The sequence below is a fragment of the Dasypus novemcinctus genome, chromosome 7 (assembly GCF_030445035.2).
Source record: "Dasypus novemcinctus isolate mDasNov1 chromosome 7, mDasNov1.1.hap2, whole genome shotgun sequence".
Taxonomy (NCBI): Eukaryota; Metazoa; Chordata; class Mammalia; order Cingulata; family Dasypodidae; genus Dasypus; species Dasypus novemcinctus.
In genome coordinates, this window is record NC_080679.1 from 66,318,804 (window position 1) to 66,343,739 (window position 24,936).

General features: G+C 34.1%; 1 protein-coding gene across 1 annotated transcript in view; it reads right to left on the reverse strand.

Moving 5' to 3' along the window:
* The window catches only part of ITGA4 (integrin subunit alpha 4), an 89,451-nt gene that overhangs the window by 54,711 nt on the left and 9,804 nt on the right, over positions 1–24,936 (reverse strand). Inside the window, exons 3-11 of the mRNA XM_058300551.1 lie at positions 17,992–18,098; positions 17,769–17,898; positions 16,040–16,107; positions 14,771–14,900; positions 13,313–13,398; positions 11,978–12,040; positions 11,132–11,269; positions 7,755–7,866; positions 927–1,021 (exon numbers count right to left, since the gene is read on the reverse strand). Coding sequence (XP_058156534.1) covers positions 927–1,021; positions 7,755–7,866; positions 11,132–11,269; positions 11,978–12,040; positions 13,313–13,398; positions 14,771–14,900; positions 16,040–16,107; positions 17,769–17,898; positions 17,992–18,098 — 929 coding nt within the window. The remainder of the gene's footprint in view (positions 1–926; positions 1,022–7,754; positions 7,867–11,131; positions 11,270–11,977; positions 12,041–13,312; positions 13,399–14,770; positions 14,901–16,039; positions 16,108–17,768; positions 17,899–17,991; positions 18,099–24,936) is intronic.

A 24,936-nucleotide genomic window follows, 5' to 3' on the forward strand; every position in this document is an offset into this window, starting at 1 on the left:
TCAAGCTCTGTATTTATTTCCCTGGCCAATATGGTTAACTAAACAAATAATGTGGAAAATAAGACATATATAACAACTTAGTAGAGCCTGCTATTCAGATTTAAGATGAAAGTAACCCTCTTTAGCCAGATTGTTTCTGAGCACTTAACAAGGGCAACCCAAGCCAGGTATGTGCTTCTTAGTCCATGTGTCTAATTTCATATTCAGGTACTGATTCATGAATGTCAAGTTGCTAGCCATACTAAAATCAGTGTTTGGTTGTTTTTTTTACAGGACAAGAACATACCTTTCATTTTAAGTTTGGAGACGCATTTGTCCACTGTTGCCTAATCAAAAATAATACTGTTAGCAAAAGTTTCCTTAGAAGTATCTTTGGAACATTTTTTCTTCTCTAAATGTGAACATATTTTTTCCTATGTACTAAAATTCCCTGATTTTCAAAATATCAAAGTGAAGTCTGAGTTAAAACATGGAACTTTATTAAAATACTAGTCTTACTATTCTGGATTGGCAGAAACACAGAATATCATATTTGCTTTTGCTGTCCCTCTGCAATTGCCATTAAATATTGGGTTTTAGCCACAAGCCAATATATAGTTAACCAAATCCAAATGGGAGTATGTGGAATAGTATGGATACTACCTCAGAACAGTACTATTAAGAAATTTGGTGAAATGGAGAAATAAATATTTAATAGTCTACAGAAACTAGGAAGTGAATCTGAACTCACATTTATGAAAGAAAGTGGTTTCAAAGAATGACTGATAACCTTAAAAATGAGTTCATATGCCATTACAAGAATATGGTGAAATAATATTAAATATTTGAAAGTACAAGTTAAGAAAAAGTCAGCCTAAATTAACACTGGTAGCTTCAAGGAAGGTTTTATTAGCATTTCCTCTTTTGCAAATACAGTAGCATCATACCTGTGAGAAGGTCGGGGAGATCCCATCTACACGGCCATTGTAAATATAAATAGCACCTCGCAGTTCATCTTCTTGTGGCGCTCCAATAGCAACATCTATTCAAGGATTTAAGTGGTAGAAAAGTAACAGATTTTTGACACAAAACTCTTCATCAGGCTGAACGCAAATCTGAAAACTACCCTTCATGATGTTTAATTCATATTGCATATTATAAAAAGACTCTCTCATTTTAAAAAAAAGAAAAAACACAACACTTTTCTCACTAGACAGACAAAATAACAGAGTAGTTATCCTAACAATGTAGAATACCGTGCATGGAAGACCCTGAATGAATGGAGTTAAGAAAGCAGACTGAATGAGCTCTGAGAGGTGTCTGACAGTGCTGTGCGTTAGGGATAAGGGCTCCAAGGCCAGTCTGTCCAGGCCTGACCCAGCTCTGCCGCTGCGCCCAGCTTACATGGGCCTATTTCTTAATCTGAAATCTCATTTCCCTCCTATGGAATGGGATCATGACAGAACCCACCTTAGCATAAAGGTACTTGTGCGAAGTGCTTAGGGCAGTGCCTGCCACTTACTATGTTACTACATGAAAATTATAGCCACAAGGAAATTTTAGCTTTGGGCTCTACCTTATTTGAAAAATGACTTCTAAGCAAATTCCTTATTTCAAAGAAAGTGATTAAGGTAATTGTTAAGGATATCTGGACAAATGTGCTTTTGCACACTGGACTTCAGAACATGGTTTTGTTCTGCAAAATTAACGGCTGCCTCACCTTTATGACCTTACTGGAATTCACATTAGATTATGACACCACAAGGGGAATAAAAGAACATCTGAGCAACAAAGAGGCATTTCTGGGACTTGGGAATTGTCCTGAATGACACTGCAATGATAGCTGCAGGCCATTATATATCTTGTCATAACTTAGAAAACTGTGCATGAGAGAGAGTAAAACACACTGTAAACTATAATCCATGCTTAGTGGCAATGCTCCAAAATGTGTTCATTAATTGTAACAAATGTACCACACTAATGAAGGATGTTTGTTGTTAATGTGGGAAAATGTGGGATGAGTAGGGAATGGGGCATATGGTAATCTCCTATATTTTTTAAGTAACATTTATATATTCTAAGTATCCTTTAAAAAAGTATATATATTTTAAAAAAAGAATATTTGATCGACTGATAAGAAAACTAAGAGAAAAATAGAAATTACAAATGGCATGGTTGCTTAAGTGCTATAAATATACAACATATAGGAGAAAAAGAATATTCCAAATGCATTTCATTATTCTTTACCTAGTATTTCTATTTGTTAATATATATGTGTAGATGTATATAGATATATTTATTTACACACAATATTTTTATTACTTTCATAAAAACTTAAAGTACAGAAAGTCTGTTCTCCTGTTATTTATTATCACTGTCTATCAAATCTAAAACCTTTTAAGCAATTATGATAGCAATTTTTGACTGTTATTTCATTGGGAAGTAAAAACACCTTTGTTATAGCTATATGCCAAATGTACAATTTTAAAAATGCAAACTTTTCTGTGTTTACCTAGAAGAGAGACTCCATCCTAGAATTCTTATTTGTTTAGATTTAAGGCTAGCCTCTTCTGACTAGAGCAAATTATTTTTAAGTTTTCATATACAAAGATTTCCCATCATTTATATATTCACTGGATGTCTACTAAGCACCTACTGTATTCTAGACATTTGCCAGGAACTGGAGATACAGGACACAGCCCCTAGAGGGAACTCACAGTCTAGTAGGGAAGAAGAGCAAATAAAAGTATAAAAGTAATGGCACAGACAGGGAGTTGGTAGAATTTAAAGAAGATGATGCCCAAGCTGAGATTAAGTACTGATAGGTCATTGCCATGTAAAGAAGAAAAAGCAGTCCACACCTAGAAAATGCCTGTGCAAAGGCTAGGGAGCAAGAGACAGCATCGTACACTTGAAGAATGGCAATCAATTTGGCATAGCTGGGGGCAGATATGAGCAGACTAAATATATATGGGAACATAAAGGTGAGGAAGAGGAAGGCAGATAATGGCAGGAAAGGGAGGAGAGAGAGGTGAATAGAAGGGAAGGGGGAGATATCTCGTAGCCACTGAAGACAAGAAAAACTGGCAATTTCATTAGTCAAGGTTGGGTTTATACCTCCACCATGGTGGCTAATGACCTAGTAACCAGAATTCTGTACCTTGAATCTTGATGATAATACCTAAAAATTACAAGTCTGGGTTATGAAATTGTTGATATACAGAAATTCTCTCAGTCTCAGTTATTAGCTCTAGTGATCTAAATTAAGGCAAACATCTTGAAACAATACAGATGAGCCTTTTCAGCTGAGGAAAAAAGAATTTTTTAAAGCCCAGGTCAATTTTTCTTCCTACAGAAGACATTTGGGTATTCAAACTTTAACTATCTTATGGATAATCCAAACTTCTGGTTATCATTCTAGAAAGTAGGGAAAATACTTTAAAATTATACATAAATACTAAAATGCTTTTCTGTGCCTACACAACTCAAATCTGTCAATTTGGTACACAATATACATAACAAACCTCAAGATATTTGGCAACTTTTCATCTGGATATTTTTATTTCACTTTGTTAGTATAAGTCATAACAATCATTAGTGTAATCATAATAATCTTAACACCAGTTAATGTATATAGTGCTTACAATGTAGGCACTGTGCTAGGGGTTTTATAGATATTAATTAGTATGACCCTCACAACCACCATATGAAATAAGTACTTTTTGATCCATACTTTACAGATGAGGAAAGTATAGAGTATAGCTTGCTCAAGGTCACATACCCAGGATGTGATAGTGCTGAGATTTAAACATTGACAGTTTAGCTCCAGAGTCTGTGCTCTCCATCACCATGCTCTATAAAATCATTAACAACAGAGGTTACCCAACTATGGTGGATTGAATCATGTACCCTTAATGGAGACATGCCCTTGTCTTAATCCACATTCTTGTGGGTATATACCCATTGTAAACAGCACCTCTTGAAGACATTATTTTTAACTAAGGTATGACCCAACTGAATGAGGTAGGGTCTTAATCCTGATCACTAGAAGTCTTTGTATGCAGCTATAAGCTGGAAGTCAGCAAGAACCCAAGAGAAAAAAGAAAGGACATCACCATGTGACAGGAAAGGCAAGGAACCAAAGGACTGCCAGTCAGCTGAAACACAACTGACTATGAGAGGAAACAAACTTTCCAACCTGTAAAACCATGAGACAAATTTCTATTTAGCCAACCCATTGTGTGGTATTTGTCACAGCATCTGGGAAACTAAGATGCAGCCTTTTCCCCTCATAGAAACGATTACTGTTCTGTGTCAAAGAAGTGCTCAATTAGTAATATTGATAATATATCATACTTATTTCAGGGACACATAGTACAGTCTGTAATTCATAATTTTAAAAGCCTTATTATGGTTCTGCTCTAAGATATTCAAGCATATGGTCTAAAAGTCAGAAAAAAGGCTCAAGGTAAAAAGAAATCTAAACTAACAATGTGGTCTTCCCAAATTTATTTTATATTTGAAATCCAAAATGCTATCAAGTCTATCCATCCATCAATCAAACAACTTTCTCAGACTTTTGCTGAGACTTTACAATGGACTCTTGCCGAATTGCTTGGTTATCTCCTTATGAAATGGTTTGCTTATATTTCTGTTTGCCTTGTGAAGAAAAAAAGTAGTTATTTTAAAGAAAATATGACAAATTCTTCTCCCTGAATATCTTGGGCCTGCTGTGCAAAAACAACATAAAATTTTGCATGCTAAAAGGACAGTAAGTCTGATTTGCATCTAAGATTGGAGGTGGAGGAAGAAAAAAGGAGCAGTATAGTTTTCATCCCCTCATCAAACAATCCCACACTCCCCGCCACGAACACAAACTTTATCTGTCTAGCCCAGAAAAATAAAACATGGCGAATGTTGGGAAAAAGGAACAGGGAAGCACATAAAGAAAACTAAAACATAGAAATGCCCTAGTATCTCCCCAGACAAACAGGGTGGAATGGAATTAAAGACCTCAACAAAGTACTAGAACACAATGACCCTACTTCCAAATCAGCAGGGTCTTGCTAACATAGCTAAAATGTAGAAAAAGCCTAGGCATGGGCAAAATATAAAATAAAATTAACAATGGACCAAGTAGAAGGAAATATATCATATTAGAAAATATTCACTGAGATAAACCAGAATTAATGTAACCACTAGAAGTAAATACGTTGTGTTATAAATGGAATCATAGATGACATTATAAATGGCACAAAATAGGCTGAAATAAAAATTGAAAACAATTATTTGAATAATAATCTTCCAGAAATAAAGATAAAACTTTTAGGAACTGAGTGCTTAAGAGCCCTCAAAGAAGTGCTGTGCGAAACCCAGGTTTTCATATGCACAGCAGGTTGTCCTTGGAAAGACCCATCTACATTCTTCTTCCTAAGTTTCATAGACAAGGCACTTTCTGTCCCTCAAACCACTGGAAAATGCCTGGATTTTCCAAGGTACTGGAGTGACTCCACTAAGGGGACTTGTCTACTGTCCAAGACATTTTTACAACTCTCTCTTATTATAGAAATAATTTAGGTTTGTTGTTGACATTCTGAGGTCACAAAAGTCATTTCTCATGCATGTGCACAACACAAATAGATTTCAGTGTATTCAAAATAGCAAATGGTCTTAAGCATGTCAATTAAACTGAAATGCCAAAGGAAACATAAGTAAAAAAGTAAGTCTCTTATTAAATGATGATTGTGTTTTTAAAAGAATTATATTTTCTTGTATATATACCAAGGTTTATAAACATGGTTTCATATTATAGATATTTGTTAAGTAAGGGGTCTCTATGTACTTAAACTAACCATTAAATAAGGTTTTTTCCACATTTTCACATTTTTAATAAAATTTTATTGAAGTATATCATTCTTACATGAACATAAAGAATAAATGTATAGTGAAATTTGTGAATTTACAAAACAAACAAGAATATCATCCTGCAGGGCTCCCATACATCTCCCTACCACCAATAACTTGCATTATTGTGAAACATTTGTACAAACTATGCAAGAACATTGTCAAAATATTACTATTAACTATAGGCCGCATCTTACACTTGGTATATTTTTCCCCCAACACACCCAATTATTAACATTCTATATTAGTATTATTTATTTATCATTCAGGAAAGAACATTCTCATATTTTTCCTGTTAACCACAGTGCCTCTTCCACCACTGGATTCCCTGTGTTATACAGTCCCAGGTTTTGTACAATCCACTTGGTGGCTCTCATTTTCATCACAGCTGTGCTGTCATCACCTCAGTCAATTTTAGAATGTTTTATTACTCTGAAAGGAAAAATCCTATACCTCCATATACTTCCCTATTGTTGTCCCTTAGTATTGAAAAAAATATCTTCTTGCCATTGTTGCAAAATATTACAATATTAATGTTAACTATTGTCCATAAGTTACATTAGATGTAAATAGTTTTTTATTGTGAAACTAGAAAAAGTGCCACTATTTCTTCATTTAAATTTGTTATAACACATAATCTATACCTGGTATGATACAGCTGACATAATTCTTGGTAAAACAGTTATAATTAAATTTTATAGGTGTTCTAATGTAAAATGCTATGGGCAATCATAGCCATAAAACTATCTACATAATATTTTCTATTTTCATTTTTAAAATAGTAAAAAATCTAGAAATGACATTTGTATACTAAATTTCAGTATTTTACATTTAATAGGCTTCAACAGAAGCATAAAATTCAAACAATTATTCAATAACAAACTGTCTTGTAAAAGAATGCATTTCAAACATCTGGAGTTTATTGGAGCATTTTAAGCAGAATTTAAGGAGGTGAGAGTTTATAGCACCCCCTTGCTTATTCCCAGTTTCCGAGTAAGTTTTAACTTAATACCTATTTTATGTAATCATCAATTACAATATACCAACTGCCAATGGCCATCTCAAGAAAAAAGACACATTTTTGAGCCCTAAAATAAAATATCAAATACTCTAGAAAACCATGCACTCTCCTTTCAAACCCATTCATTATTTTATGCACACCTTTAGCAGACTTGTTTACTACTCAGTATTAGATTGAGGGGGAAAAAAGACATTTTGGGAGGGAATGCTGATAAAAGACAGGCAAGTAACAGGAGGGCCACTATCCAAACAATATGCAACTATAATGGTACCATCTATTAATTACATCAGTTGATAAATAGCTGCTATCCCTGAGCTCCCAAGGGTCACCCTCTCCTGGGATCTTCTAAATCTTCCCACAATGCAGCAGCTGAATAGGTAATGCTTAGCATAGCAGGGGACTCTCTAGAACCCTGCTCCAGCTCTGCAGTCAGCCTCTGGTGGGTTTGGTCCATGTTTCTACTGTACTGATTGTTAAATATTACATTCCAATCAGTTTGAGTTATACTTTTTTTTTCCTGAGATCAAGATTCTTAAAATAAGTGGTGTGTCACAAATTAATAGACAATGATTTTTAGAGGCACATAAAATAATGCAACTTATAATCAATGGTGTCTCGAAAATCAATTAAATAAGGCATTTTAAATTTTCATCCTTTACTATCACAGTAAGAATCAACAGCTGAAAACTAAGAAATCCAAAATAATACTAAAAGGGAAAACCAAACTTAATACTAATGTATACTATTCTGGCTCCATTTTCTAGAGGGAACACAAGACTCCAATCATATTCTCTTCCACACACCAGTTGAAAAGCTGAGATCAAGTATCAAATTAGATACTTTTAATTACCTTCAAAGCCATCATTGTCAATGTCACCAAGGTTAACTATAGATTCCCCAAATCTTGCAGCGTATTTGTCACTTCCAATGAGCTCTGTTTCCATTTCATTCATTACTGTTTCCTAAATAGAAAGGGGGGAGAAAAGGTGTTAATATAACAATCCCTGACAACTTTATATACAATTTACTGTTGTAATTGGATATGGATTTTTTTTCTAATACTTCAATCAAGTTGGACAAACTACTGACTGAGCTTTAGTACACACATCTCCATTCAATTCAATAAATATTTGAGTATGTCAACACATAATAGTATAACTAGAGCTCAAAGGACATGATCAAACTCATGATCCCTAGATTTGAAAACCCAATAAATCATTTTGATAATTCAATTTAGCAAATATTTATCAAGCTTCTACTAAAGGCAAAGCACTGTAGGAAGAGTGAACAAGTAAAAAGCCCAGTTACAGGGAGGGCTTAGTACAACCATGTAAATGATTTAGGAAATGTGTAAGCTGTTTAACACTAGGTAAGAAGCAAAAATCATGTCTGATTGTGAGAACCAGAAAATATTTCATAAAGAAAATGGCATTTAAGGTAACTATTGAAGGATGGGTAACATTTTGATATACAGAGAAAACTATATTAGCAAAACACTGATGCCAAAGAATTTGGCAATAATGAAGAGTAGGTATAATGGTATAATGGATGAGACAAAAAAAAAAGTCAGACCAGAGTCTTATGAACTGAGACTTTGAATGCTGGGGAAAGTGTACTCTTAATTTAGGGGTACTAAGGAATCATTGGAGATTTCTGAGGTGAGGAATGACATGGCTTGAACTGGCTTTTAGAACCTTCATCCAGCAGCAATGGAGCATTGCTACCTCAGAAGTTGGAAGATTAGTTATTGCAATAAGACATTCAATAATGTTACAATAATAAGCTATTGCAATAATTACTAGACCTTTTTTCAAACTCTTATCATGTTACACTCTTGTATTAAATTTTTTTCCAGTGCACTACTCCTCAGAGGTGCTGCCCTCTTCTCAGAGCTTTTCCTCATTTCCTAAGACCACATGTGTACTTCCTCTTGTGGCATATCCTCCATCTTTTATTTCCCAACTGAAAAATTCCTATTCATGTTTTGCTCAAATACTACCAACACCGTGAAACTTTTTTGACCCAGAGTGAACCAATTCTTCCACTTGAAATATATTATATATTTATAAGGTGACATTTGTCAAGTTGTATTCAACTGTTTCCTCACACATTTGCCCCCTTAGAAGAGCATGAGGTCCTACTAAGATTATTCTCAGCTCCTGTCACAGTCCTTATTACATTTCAAGTACTTAATTCTTTTTCTAATGAATGAACTAAGTTTGGAAATCATCTCTATAGATGGGACCACTGACCCCAAAGCAGGGGAGGATTTTATTGAAGGAACAAGGGACCAGGGAATGAAAGAACTTATCTCCTGGGGAAATGCCTAATTTAAAGAGAAATGAGAAGAGACCCCAGAAAGGAGAAACATGGTACAGACTTAAGACAATGCAATGGCACTGAAGTTCCAGGAAGAGAGTTTTATGAAGGAGCAGCGATCACTCTTGTTCAGGTATCTTCTACTTACAATGAATGGTGGCCAAGAGTTCACTAGGGACCCCTGAGAGCTATTTTAGTGGAAGTATGTGGAAGCCAGATTCATTCAAGTATCATTCATTCTTGACTTCATTCAAAAACAATTACTGAGCACTGACTTGCCCAGGACTCATCCAAGTCCTTAGGAAACAGCAATAAATAAGCCAGGTCGGTTTCTCTTTATATGGCTACTACACTCCAGTAGGAGAACAGACCAAACAAATACACAACATAACGCCAGGTATTGGTTAGTGCATTTCAGGGAGTGGAGAAGTAGGAGACTGGAAGGGAACAAAGGAAGAATAACCTATACCAGATGTTTTAAAAGCTAAAATCAATTAGGAAATTAACAGCTATGCCTCAGGAAAGAATTGAGGAAAAGACAAGAGTTTGGTCAAGTGGTCAGGGCTCTTACTTTGCCCTTTAAGCAGAAGAGTGCCCCTTTTATCTCTTTTTCATGTTGGGGTTACCTAAAAGTTCAATGGAGAAAAAAAATGGTCCCATATTGCCTTCTTTAGGAGCATAGACTATTGTTTGAATTGTTCTCAAAAGGCTTAATTTGTAAAGGCAAGGGAAAGAAGTTTTCAGGATGAGGGAGCAAGTATAAGGATGACCATTTATGCAGAGAAGACATGGCACCTCTAGGGAAGAGAAATTATTGCAGGATAGCACTATCAATGAGACTGTGATGATCATGTTGATGATATGCCTTTACTATTATATCTAGGTCTAAATGTAGCCTAGGATATCCCAATGTTGAAATAACTCTCTTGCTCTATATTTAGTACTTTAAGAACCTCTTAGTTTTATCAGACTAGACTGTTTCTTCTCTTAAATTGCAAAGAATTTAGTCTGATGCTTAGTACAGGAATTCAGTAAATGCTCTGAAACCACTGATAAGGTTAAAAATCCATTACTAAAACACATTTTGCTTTGTTAAAACCTGATTGAAAAATGCTGTGCCATAAGTGATGAACCAATTTTCTCACAAGTGAGTTCTTGTTTGTAAAACAAAGGAAAGCTCAAGAAGATCCTATTAAAATCCTATCAATTCATTGTTTTGATGTCAAGGAGCCAGGCTGACAAGATAAGGCTAGCAGAATTATTAATTGAATCATCAAATGGTCAGCTTCTGTCAATTCCAAATTAACCCTCATAACTTGAAACCCCACCAGAAACCTATTTCCATACCAACATATCCACTTTGAAATAAACCAAGACAATTTTATTATTTTCTTCTCAAGAATACAATCTATATGAATTGTGCAAATTAAGAGGTTTATCAAAACATTGTCTTTCCAATGTTTTCAAGTCAGAAAACTGAAAGCATTTAATTCTTTATCTTCTACTTCTATTGATATTTTATAATTTATTAAATTATATAAAGGACATTTACTATAAAACCAATAAGACAACCACATTCTGAAGGCTGCATAAAAATCATTCTTTTAAGTCAGATTTGTGTCATAAAACTGGAAGAAGTTTCAACTACTAGAGTGAATATGCACAGCTATGAGTAGAGAAACTCCAGAAAAATTTATCCCATACTTTTAGAATATAAATATGGGACAGCTGCCCATTCATCATCATGTTCCATTCCATTTTTAAAGCATCAATGCAATACTTGAATCTGTACTTTTGTCAGTACAAATAAATCAGAGTTTATAGTTGTATAACCCTAGAGTAAGAAGCACTTCAGTTTTAATAATTCTTCCACAAATGGCTTCAAGTTTGCATGCAGAGAGGACATACCGAGCCAGAGTTGATGTACACAAACACTCTTCCTTCCTCCCTGATGGAGCTCTGCATGGGTGCTCCCACAAGTAAATCCGAAAGGCCGTCTGCATTGAGGTCCACAGCACAGATGGAAGCTCCAAAATATGAGCCAAGCTACCCAAGAACAAATCAGAGCCAGTAATTGAGAAAAAAGAAGGGCTACTCGCAAAAGCCCTCAGGGATAACAAAAAAGGAATCATATTACCCTTTTTAATTTTTAAGTTTGAGAATAATTTTTTACTTACTTTTTATCAAAAGTAATTTAATATTATTTAAAAATTGGTAAATCTTACAGCCTTATGAAAGTTAATGAGCATGAACATAAACTTAATTTATTACAGAAAATCTTAAAGGTGATACTAGAGTTCTGCTACTTAAAATTTTCCAGTCCATTGAGAGCTGTCATTTGTACAAATGCAGTAAAGCATCAGATCGTTCTGTGAATAAGCACACTGGGAAAGTGTAAACATTGAATGTTGCTTTAGTTTTTTTCTTTTAATCACACTTGAATATGTTTTTTTAATTCATTGCTTCTCATAATCTCTGTTTTTCATCATTAGATTTAGTAATTCACACTTGTTATAAAGTATCATGTTTCATAATTTCATTCTCTTTAGTGACTATTAAATGTGTTTGGTATTTTTGCTCAAGTAAATGAGGGGGACAAATTAAATATTTTACAAAGGTTGTCTTAATGTATATCTTAGTTTAAATGTTTGTTATTTAGAAGGTATTATAATATTGTTGCTACAGTAATTTCAAGAATAGGTACCATTAGTCTTACAGATTTAGGCAAGGGTCACATACAATCGGACATATTACCTTTTTACCTTTCATTTCATGTATGATATTTAGTTCTTTTTCATCAATGCTGAATATGTATGCCTGCAATTTGGAAAGGAATTAGAAAAAGTTAAGACTTCTTTCACATTAAACTACTATTTTCACTTGATCCAAACATCAATTTTTCTAACTTTTAATTGCTAAATTATCAAAAAAATTCTTTTTGAGCATGATGCAAAAGGTTTAGGGGTCTGTTTTGACATTAAAATGATTTACTTTTATTTTTTAATAAGCTTTTGTATTTTTTAAAAAGATACTTAGATTATATAAATGTTACATTAAAAATACAGGGGATTTCCATATGCCCCACTCCCTACCCATCCCACATTTTCCCACATTAACAACATCTTTCATTGGTGTGGTACGTTTGTTACAACTGATGAACACGTTTGGAGCATTGCCACTAAGCGTGGATTATAGTTTACACTGCAGTTTATACTCTCTCCCGCACAATTTTGTAAGTTACGACAAGATATATAATGGTCTGTATCTGTCATTGCAATGTCAATCAGGACAATTCCCAAGTCCCAAAAATGCTCCCATAATACACCTGTTTTTCCCTCTTCCTCCCCTCAGAACCTCCAGTGGCCACTGCCTCCACATCAATGAAAAAAGTTCTTCCATTGCTAGAATCACAATTAGTCTATAGTAGAAAACCAGTAAGTGTACTCTAGTCCACTGTCATTCCCCAGTCCTGAGGTATTTGGGATGGTGATGCCCACTCCCTCTCTAATTGAAAGGGGCCTTAGATCCCATGGGGCAGATGGATGGGACTATCTTGCAGTACAGACTCTGTTCCTTGGGATGGTTGTTGTCCATCATCATACCCTGTAAGTTGTTAAAACAATCTTCTAGAAACTATCCCATATTGATCCCATAGAAAGGGCACAGAAAGTATTGCTTCAAAGTAAGGCTCAGAAATACCGAGTGACTAATATTCACACTGTGTGTTAAATACTAGAACTAGATGTAACATGTTAACCTTTCTAAAAAACACGTAACTGTCTTGATTTCCTTTTAGCTATAAACTTATTAACCTATAAACACATGACGTGGGTATTCTTTAAGTAATTTTATCATAAAAACAATTTGGTCATAAGAAAGAAAAGCCTCATTTTACTCTTACATAATTTTCCTTAAAGTTTTCTACTACATTTCTTCTAAAAGTCATCTTTCACCAATTCTCCTAAATTGGTTCATCATTTCTAGTATTTTATTCTTAAATTTTTTGCAGATCCTTTTTTAATATCTTATTCTCGTGAGGATTTTATTTGAACTTTCATGAAGAAATAAATATAAAAATGTAATTCTTACTTTGCCTATCTGTTCATGTTGAGGGGCTCCTCCAACTACTTCTGTAGTGTGCCCACTCCGAAAATGACCAGCTCCAACTGAGTATCCTTCCAGAAAAGGGAGAAAAGGACAAGAATCATCAGTGTGAGAATCATCATTTACAATGGGTGAGATATTTTATAAATCCACTCAGAGGTAAAGGAGAAAATTCAAAATGATCACATTAAACAGTCTTAAGTATATTTAGCATGGGAATACTCAAAACTGGATGTTTATTCTGTTTTAAGCAATTACGGATATGCCTGTTATGAAACCACAGTTATGTGATTTATATTTCCAAGACCTAGAAACTGAAAATAGTTTCTTTACATTCGGTTTGTTAGTTTCCATGTGTAGTATCAGGCCACACTAACATCTAGGATTACAACAGAAATATTTTAGAGTATATAAAACATAACACAAAATTTTTTAAAAATTTCCTAAGTTTCAAAATATTTGGCCATGAAGATCTTCCAGTTGTGATAACCTTATGAGGACACACAAATATTTCTATTTTATTATGTGATAAAAGGTACAATGCCAAGTTACATGTCACAAAATATTTCCAAATATCCTTTAACCACCAAGAAAATATTTAAATTATAAAGGAATTCCTTCTGCTTGAAAATGAATTCCTTGTTTCAATGGGAAAAATAATACTTTTTCTTATAATAATGGTTTCTGAGCATAGATGTTCACATTTGAAGCACATATGGCTTAAACAAATCTATGTTTTCTAAGAAATTATAGGAAAAAGCATTCTTTTTATTATATCAGAGGAGTTAGTGCCAGAAAATATTGGGTTTCTGTAGAAATGTAGACTATAAAGTGTCCTACTGCTCATTTATGAAACAATAAGGAAGAGGAGGAAGTAAAGAAGGAGGAGGCTAAAAATAGTTAAGCTCTGGGAAATAGTCTAAGAATTTAGAAGGCAAATATCAATGAGCTGTTTTTAGACCTGCAGGCTTCATAATGTTACTCCTTGTCTAAAATACTGTCAGTCATCCCACTGGCTTTCAGTCAGTCCTTTAAGAAACTATATTTACTTACTCACTCATGGGTGAGTAAATGAGTTAATTCACATGAAGTACTTACAAAAGTATATATTAAGCCCTCAAGATATGCTACCTATATAATAGGTTGATTATGTTAAGACAAAAGCTTAAAGCTTACAAGTGTTTTATAAAGTGTATTTCAAAGAATAAACTAAACTAAGGGGTCTAGTCTAAAAATTATATATTAAAGATTTTAGCCACATATGTAAATGTAAATAAAATATTAAATTAAGTTTCATATATTTTATCCTTAAGAGACAGCTTCTGAACCCTAAAATTGCTACCAGCCATTTTGATATTTTGAAATTCAATTTCCCTTATTTATAATTACTAGTATCTTTACAGATCAATTTTCTTTTTATGGACAGAAAATTTTTCATAGTACCTAAATAACTTCCAAATTTTACTAGATTTTGTTTGTCTAAAAAAGCCCTGTATTTATTTGTAGTAATATTGTAGACAAAAATAGAGCCAGTCCAATACGATGATCCTGGGGCTCCCATCACAATTAAATCCTGCAAGAAAAAAAAAGTACACCATTTAAAAGTTCAATCTCACCACACAAAACCTCCTCCAGATATACCAACTTTTAACTAGTAGTAAAGAGAATATACTTTTTATAATAAATTTCTGAAATCTGAGCATTTTATGAATTTTAAAATGTATCAGCAAAAGTTAATCTTATTACATTAAATCTTATCTGAAAAATTCATTAGTACTCATTCAGGAGATAATAACATGTTGCCAAAGAGTAAGAAGTGATCTTCATTTCAAGTTGAAAAAAAAAATCACTGACTAGTTTTAACAATGTTAGCTTAAAATCCATCGGAATTTGGGATATATTTGATTGTAAATAGGAATTTAGGAAAAGGAACCAGAGGGAAGTTTGGAATGAGCAGGCACTCCTCTGAAGTATGAAACCTTTCAAAATCAACCCTATTTAACATATTTCTAAGTTTCCTAAACAATGCTGAATTGTTTATTTTTTAAAGTCAATTTAAAAATAAAAGAAAGAAGTATTATTGTAAGTATTTTTTTACATGGCAGATAAAATATGAATGGAAGTTGTTAACCCAAGATTTGATACAGCCCAGCTTCATGAACCCAGAAAAGATTCACGAATTCAAAAAAGATTTATGAATTCATAATCCTTAAGAGAAATTGGAATATTTGAGGGTTGAATACAATTGTGACTTTTCACAATACATCCTGGAATGTTAAAAAGAGAACCATAGAGTTTGGGACAGTATCTAACTTAAGAATTCTCAGAATTTTAATGGAAAATACAGATACATATGCCTCCTTCTCCCCTCAACTAGTAATTAGAAATAACAACATGCTTGGATAGAAGTTTTCAGAGCCTAAGTTAGCAAAACAAAATCTTTTAGCTACTTTTGATTTCCATTAATTTTTAATGAAATTAATATTTAGTAAAGACATTTAGTTCTATACTAAGCCATCCAAATATTAATATTTTCTCAAAATATATGGAATGTTGGATGGTGAAAATTAAGTTGTCATAATCTTAAATTTATAAGGTATAATATGTTAGATGTGACACAATTTTTACCTCAAAATATCATATTCTAAACCTTCAGAAGAGTTAATAAGGTTCCATAGGTAAATATTTTTATAGTTATTTTTGGGTGATTACCTCTGTATAAAAACTAGATATTCCAACTTGACATGCTGCAAAATTTTCTCCAAACTTTCTCACATAATCTAAAATGAAATATAAAAACAATTCAGGTTTTCATTTTAAAATATTTAATCGCCATAATTTTGTTTCTAGCAAATATACCCCTTAAGGTCTGTATTTTACCCTATTTTTTAAAATAGAAGTGACTGAAACTTTAAGCTCATAAATTTCTTTAACATTAATCTTCAAAATAGCCCTACAAAATGGCAATGAAAGTATCTGTACCTGCCTACTTTTCATAGGAAGAACATGCAATGTATATTGAAAATTTGTCAGTAGGTGCCCAAAACAGAGGTCAAGGTCTCCATTTAAGACAGGCTTCCTAGATTTTCCCAGTTGAATATAATACTCTAAATGAGGTTCCACCTGAAGATGGAGGGTCTCTTATGACAAAGTTCCCATGAATGAGCTTTTGGAACTTAATGCAAGTTCCCTGAAAATCTAACATAATTAAATCTCTATGAATAAGAATTATATCATGGACCAAATCTTCCTTTTGACATTGCTAATAAGAAACTCAAAAAATGGCTAACTCATTTATAATTATTATTCTCTGCCATGTTTTTTGCTCCTTTTTAGATCTTCCCCAAATTTATTTTTTATTTTGATAAATTTCAGCATAATTATTTATCTTACCTTTATGCCATCTGTAATATTTTGTAGAATGTGACTAGGTATATATGAGAAAAAAATTAAAACTCTGCTGTAAAAATGTTTTAAATTGTAAACCATAAACAATTAGGGAAAAGAAGGTAATAATACCTGCCGCAGATTTGCTGCAAATGAGAATTAAAAATTAATCCTTTATCTTCTTGGCATCAAAGGCAAAATAGGATTATATGTGATACAAGATTCTCCATGACACCAAATTCCAGGGGGAGGAGACCCCAATATTAACAGAATCAATAACTGAATTGGCATAGTTGGTCAAAATTTTGACAGCTAATAGAAATTTTTCTGGACTCTAAGGTAATCATTTGCTGGAAAAAATTGGAAATTGTCACATATATATTTAATTCTTGTAAATTTAAAACTCTGATCTGTAAAGTTCTGTTGCAGATATAATTTTTAATGCTCTGTGGACACTGACCCCTAGCTTTGCTCACTTCAGTTGTTTATGTCCTAGTTCTGTTCCCTCTTATCCAACCTTTAACCAGAATTTTCATAGGAAACACCTTTTCAAACTTAAGACACCAATCTTTCCTTGCTGTTTCAAGGAAAACATGTGAATTAAAAAAAAAAAAAATGAATGGGAAAGATCTGCTTATTCTTACACTTTGAATCTTTTTTAATATTCCTGGAAGCTAAAGGTAAAGCAAGACACCTAAACAAATTTTTTTTCTCTGATCAGACTTCTCAATGTAATTTCACTTGTTTTACATTTGCTTGGCATTAGATTCACTTATACCGAATTGAAAGCAAATGTTAATACAAAAATGGGTAATTATCAACTCGATTCCAGGGAATCACTCAAATGAAATGAGAAGAATTTCTATTTCTAAAAACACAAAGTATGTTTATGAAAACTAATACTGCTGCACTTAGGTAAAGGAAAGGAATACTTTGAATAGTTAAAAGAACATAGATATATCCCTCTTTGTCTCTAAATATTCAAAATCGGAAATAAAAATTTTTAAAGAACTTGTTTCTCTTGATCCAATTAACATCAAAAATTAAATCTTACCTTGATAACACGGAGCTATTCTTTTACTCAATTCTGTTCGCAAATCAGATGGCATTCCATAGCAAACACCAGTGGGGAGCTTATTTTCATGTTTTATGTAAAATATATTTTTCCATCTATGCCCACAAGTCTGAATAAAACATAAAAAAACCAAATGATGTGATGCTCACAGCCAAGATGTCTGATTTCACAAAGTTATCAGTGAAGCAAAGCCAATACCTACCACGATAGATCCATTTTCTCCTGGCTGTCTGGAAAGTGTGACTCCCAACCACTGATTGTCTCTCTCTTCCACACAAGTCCTTCCACAGGGCTCTCCTTTAGGGCTGCCTGCAGCATTTGGAAATAACTTTACCCTCAGTTGTCTGGAAAACAATGCTATTCTGCAAGAGCAGAGAAAGTAAATTCATGTGCTCACTCCCAAGGTTTTTCCCTTAAATGTGTGTATAAAGCCCACATCCCCTGCTCCTCTGTCATCTTATATGTAGTGTAGTGTGGGGCTAATTGTGATTTATTTGTGCCACCATGATTCACTCATACAAGGTGAATTTTGTTTATAGAAATGACCTCCAAGTGGTTACGCCATGAAAAGAGGACCTCAGTGTCACAGGAGATAGCTAGCAAATTTGATTAGGAGGGGAAAACACTTTCAAATCAATATAGGCCGTCCAAGTAACAACTGCAAGGTCTTATCTTGGAAAAGACTGAGCTCTTTTTAGCAATGTAAGCAACACTGCCAGAGCACTTGTTCAAAAGTTTCTTGTACTAAGTCATTTAGAACAGAAAGACTACTATATGGTCAGTTTACTGGGGTTGTAAGGTGATGGATAAGCATGCAAAAACTTCATTGTGTAATTAGCATAATAATGCCAAGTGTTTAAAATGAACTGCCTCATATAGTTTATATTTAATGGATTATGACTCGTATTTTCAAAGAAGGAAAAAAAAGAAAAACCAGACTATTTCAAAATTAAATAATTTCTTCAACAGGAACTTTGGCAAGTACGTGAACAGTCAGAAAACCAAACATTAAATAAAATATTAATCATGTGTAATAGTGTAATATAGTATATCTAAATCATAAAACAAAAAATGATCTTCACAGTGATTTTTTTTCCTTAGTTAGCATGACTTCTTTGCTTTATAGCTGGGATCCTATATTAAAGTTTTTTCAATTAAGAAATTTAGAAATTTAGAAAGAATAAGATGCAGCTATCACAAGATTCCTTTGCTATCTTTATTTTCACCCTCTCAATTGACACTTGCCAATATTCTGCCTCTGCCTTATTCCAATGGCAGGCAAATACATTAGCAGCAATTTGTTTGGATAAGGTTAAGAAAACTGTGTCATGTTCCTTAGTTTAACACTGGTCACTGGCTAGCAAGTCTTTATACATTTAAAGTGACCATTCTCTGAATTATAATGCATCAAGTTTCCTCAATAACCTTGGCTTCTAGATGAAGCTTCCTGAACAAACTCAGAATGTCCACATGGAAGTGAAATTATTTGCACTGAAAATCCTGGGGAAGAAAGATGTTGTTTTAGGGGTGTGGAAAGATGTTTGTGTATAAAGTCATTTCTCCAAAATGTTCAGGAAAAACAATAAAACCCTTAAACACAGCTGAACTGGGAGGGAGGGGGCAAGGGAAGGAGAAATGTATTTTTTGTGTGTGTATGGTGTAAGGTCTAACATAGGAAGCTATTATTGTGGCTACATGATTTAACATAATTGAGAGAAAGTGAAAGAAAATGACAAGACATTTTTATTTTCATGATGATGAAATTTCAATTTGACTTTTCACCAATATAGCCAGTTATTTTTATACTAATGTTAAAAAATAGATGATAAATGGTAGATTCTGTCTATGTTAAAGTTCATGTTACTTAGCACAATAGATACTTCAATAAAATAGCTTTCCAAATTGTTTCTAAAATTAAAGTCAATACTCAACAAAGGCAACTAAACAGGAAGAAAATTAAGGACAGGAGAGGACAGAGGTCACAATACATTGTTTCCATTACAATGTAGTACACTTAACGTACACATTCATAAAATTACACCCAATATTTAAAAACACATTTGCCATTTTAGAGATGCCACCTTAAAGTTTAAAAGTAATAAATATACGAAGGTTTAGAACCACAAATTGGCATATAAACTGCTTGGTGAAAAGGGCCAAAAAGTTAAGTGCAGGACTGGTGTACTGTTATCTTTCTCTCCACACATATAGTCTCTCTCAGCCTTCTGGGTGGTGTTTACGTGGGTGGGCAGGGTTAAATGTCACCAGCCATACTGTGGCATCTATTAGTTAGAATATATTTAAAGTAATAGATACCTTAGAATATATAGATAAGATTCTGATTCATGGAATTAATTTTCAAATATATTATAGATCCATTACTTGTTATCCACCCTTGGATAATTGAGACATGACTCTAAACATCAGCAGACAAGGACCTCTAGACACACAGGGTGGGATCACCAGAGAAAATGATGGTGCAATTGATTAACAGTACCTAGAAAGAAGGATTTTCATCTTTGTTAGGGTTGATGACATTGATGCATTCACAACTATCCTATCTTCTTCCAAGGCTTAGTACACAGGGCCCTAATTCATCTTGGCCAGGACTGCATGTAGCTCATAGCTAACCAACCACACGCACAGAGCCCAGAAATGTGTGCTCAAAGTGGAAGGTGCGATAAGTGAAAAATAATCCCAAGTTCCAACTGCAGAATGACTAAGCATCTCCTACTTGTATATCTTAATGTGAAATATTTTTATATAAGGATGAATGCACATACAAAAAGAACAAAGTCACGAAACAATTATTCCTCCACATAAGAAATAGAAATGAATTCTAATAAATGAACACACCCCCCCCATATTTAGATATGTTTCTCCTTTCTACTTCCTAACACTGCCCATACCAAAGGGGAGCAGGCAGCACCAGGGATGATACCGAGGCACTTTCAGCACTGATTACAAGGCAGAGTCAGTTCAAAGAACAACCCACAAGTCCCTACTCCAGGAAGTTCTGGGTTTTCCTTAATTCCTGGGAACTTTTTACCTTTTTCTTTTATGTTGCTTGCATAACCTTGGCCAAAGATGCTAGACCTTCACACCTATACTCTGACTTTTTCCTCTGAGCCTTCTCTTTTCTTGAGGCCACTCCACTACCACATGGTTCCACATGGTTGGCCACCTGGCCTGAACATTGGAATCACCTGGGGGAAGCTTTCAAAAAGTACCAGCACCTGGGCCCTACTCCTAGTGGTTCAGATTTGACCCAGACATCAGAAGTTTTTCAAAGAATCCTCAGGTAGTCACTGCGCAGTTGGTCTTGTGAGCAAGTGCTCAACAGGATAGAGACCGTGGTTATGGCTTTTCCTGGAAAGCATTACATTTGAAAAGGAACTACTCCACTTTCAAATAATAGTTATATCTTTTTGCCCTCCCCCCTTGATTTTAACTAGACATTACGAATTTACTTCACGTGAAAATAGAGTAAGTATAATTTGGTCAGAAATGATGATTATGAGAACTGTCATGAGAAGGCTAATTCTCATGAATTTCCCTGACAGAACACCATAAACTCAGACAATCATCATATTTTATCCAAATGTCATGCTGAAGTGATTTATAATGTGGTTTTCAATTCTGCTCATACATTACTAATCTAAACTCTTAGTAAATCAAATCAGCTTTATAATTGAAAAAGTACTTTACATGGTTTAACATAAAAGAGGTCAGCAAAAATTAACATGTGGTAATTTTCCATGCTTTTATACAACCAGAATGACAAATTCTTAGCACAGTTGAATGCATTTTCCCAGTAGACATTTTTTTTAAAAAGCCACATATAAAAACATCCTCCCTTATTCCAACAATTAAGCCCATCTTTCTCTTTCCCCTTTTCCCATTTGGAAAAGAAAATATAACAATGTGTGCTCACTACTTCAGTTTTTTGTTTCCACCTATTGATTTGTATCAGTATATACATTTGAGTGCTATATAAAAACATGAATAAACAGTACTTTTGACAGATGAATACAAAGGATGTTATTGTAAAGCCATAAAGATAGACACATTCTTTAACTCTTTGGTTTTGTTATTCACAACACTGGTTTTAGTGTCATTGTTCCCAGTGCCAAAAACTTGACAAGGTCTATGGAGGACTAGATGGTCTATCGTATATGTCACCTCCCTGAGGGCAGAGAGACTCTACGTCCCTGCAGCAGAGTGCCCTTACATGCACTAGGCAGGAAGTCAGTAGTATGTGCTGAGGGAAGGAATTTTGAAATGCATATACCACTAAAAAAATTCTTTACTAAAGCTACTACTGAGAAATTTTCATCAAACGCTCAGGGATCTAAGCTTCGAAGAGGTTTTCTTCCTTCACAACTGTTCTCCCTACTTCTGTTCCAAAATATTATTCCTATAAGTCTTAAGATAGCAACAGAAGATCTGAAGGGCCATAAAATTTGCAGACTTGAAGATTATTACAAAGTGCGATTTGTGAGCAGGACAGGGTTAAGGCTGAGAATCAGCTGGGACCCACAGAAGGCACCTATCTCAGAGGGTTTCTGCAAGGATTGTGGGAGTAAATGATTATATGTGAAGGGCTTGAACCCAGAAGAGAAAGCCCTCCATCATCATCATTGTTGTCGTCATCATCATCATTACAAGAGTAAGCTAAACATATTAAGTTGCATGTTTCACAGTATACATACTCCTCCATAAAATAAATGAGGCATCAGTCAGTGAAGCTTTCTTGCCACAATTAACTCATTTAATTCTCCCAGCGATAGAGGAGGACTGTATCATCAATCCTATTTTACAGATGAGAACACTGAGTCTTAAAGAAGTCAAGTGACTTATCCAAATCCATGGTGCTGGGAAATGGAACAGATTAGACTAAAAAACAATGGCTTCAATCTCTAAGTAACTTCCCACTACACTTTAGTATATGAAACTCAGACACATGAATGAACTGAAATCAATTATACTCTCTAAACCTTTTTTCAGCTGAAAATGTGTAAAACATCACAAACCTGCCCACACATTGTATACCCAATTTTCTACTATTCAAGAAAAATGCCACTTTCTTGGTCCCTATCTTGTCCTGCCCCTTCCTGTTGTTTAAATCATTTCTCAGTACTTTGACATTTCCCCTGAAGAAACAGCAAGGGCTAAAGGAAAAGGTCAGACTCAAAGTTCTTCTTTCTATAAAGTGTTGACAGTTTCAGTGAAAAACTTTGTGGATGGGAAAGCCCATGACTTTTGGATACAACTTTACATTTGGTTCATTTGCCTGTGTTACTGTGCTGTGACTTCCTCTTCGATACAGACATTTGACCAGGACTCTCAATCTGGCCACTGAAACACCATATACAGTCACCTGACCTTTCAAAACTTTTGACATGATTTCAGTGTTCAGAAAAACAGTCAAAGTCCTCACTTATGCTAATTAGGTAATTTTTTAAAAAGTTGAAGTTCTATTCCACTGATAGATTAGACCGTTGGGTATATATTCCAAGCTGTTACACTCCAAATTTTCTTAAATAAAATAATCCTGAAACATAAATGACCCTTGTTCTATGTTTTATAATGAGTCCTTAATTCAAGTTATCTTTGTTTGTAGAAGCCATAATTATCAGTTGAAAGCAATTATACAATTTCTTCACCCACCAAAATTCAGAGTATTAAGAAGATATACATTTGGGTTAAAAGTGGAAAAAAATCAAATTCCAAGACCACAAAAATTATACTACCTAGCCTTGCAAGGCTGTGAAAATTAGAAAAAAATGTATGCCTGTTTATAGAAGATTGTTTGGCACCTAGTACGTGTTCAATAAGCGGTAAATTCTTCTGCTCCCCAGGGCCCTCATATCATCAGGCTGTTTGGACTAAACCAGCAGAGGGAGCCCAAGGTGCTGGGAGCCAAATCAACAGCCTTTAACTCTAGAATCCAATTGGCCTCTTTTGTTAGTTTCTGCTATCAAATCCTAACTACCTTTAAATACATTATATTGTATTTACCATATGAATTGGTGTACTTTTCTAGTAAAACATGATGGTGACATTTCTAAAAGATAGAGTGATGTCTGTGAATTCAGCAGCAATTAAAATAATTTTGGGCAAGGACAAGGAAAATACCCAAGATTTAGAAATGATACAGGACATGAAATAGTAAGCTTCAGGAAGGTCTTTTCATCCGGCTAGTCTGGTGACAACCAAGAGACAAAATTCACTGGGTCACCAAGGGGCAGGGACAGGCTAGGGAATGGAAAGTTAATGCTTACGCTGTAAAGAGTTTCTACTTGAGTTGATGTAGAAATTTTGGTAATGGACAGCGGTGATGGTAGCACAGGATTGTGAATGTAATTAACGACACTGAATTATATATTTGAATGTGGTTAAAGAGGAAATTTTAGGTTGTATATATGTTACTAAAAAAATAGTATAACCCAAAGTGAAGCCTAATGGAAACCATGGACTTCTGTTAATAATACAATTACAAAAACATTCTTTCATGGATTGTAACAAATGTACCACACTAATGCAAAGTGTAAATAATAGGCAGCATTTTATGCATGAGTTTTTTGTAAAACTAAAACCTCTTAAATTAAAAAAAAAATGGTTAAAAAAAATCAATTAGAAAACATTCCCAAAGTATTTTCTTTTTGGAAAAAAAAACATGCATTTAAATGTCATATTCTCAGACTGCCATCTCAAAATCTGATAATGGTAGTAATCATGCTCAATTTATGGGAGAAACAGTTTATTCAATCATAGTCCTGAAAAAGCCAACCAGCTAAGTCGGCTTTATTTTTTTAAATTTTTTAAGAAACAAAGTACAATACAGGAGGGTAAATGTCCCCACAAAACAGAGACGCTTTCAGGTTACAAGTTTATAAAACTGGCTTGACCCCAGGTCATGTCTAAGCCATAGAAATCTGGAAAACCAAGTTATGTATCAGCTTGATTCTAGGTTCAGACTCTCCTCCACCAACCTGAGGCCCAAACTTCTTCAATTTTCTGCAGAAAACCTACACACGTCTTTTAAATAAGCATGGGCAGAAAAATGTATCCCAAATGATCTCTCTGGTGAGCATAACTTAAAAACGGCGAGTGGTCTTTAAAATAATAATATTTATTATATGCT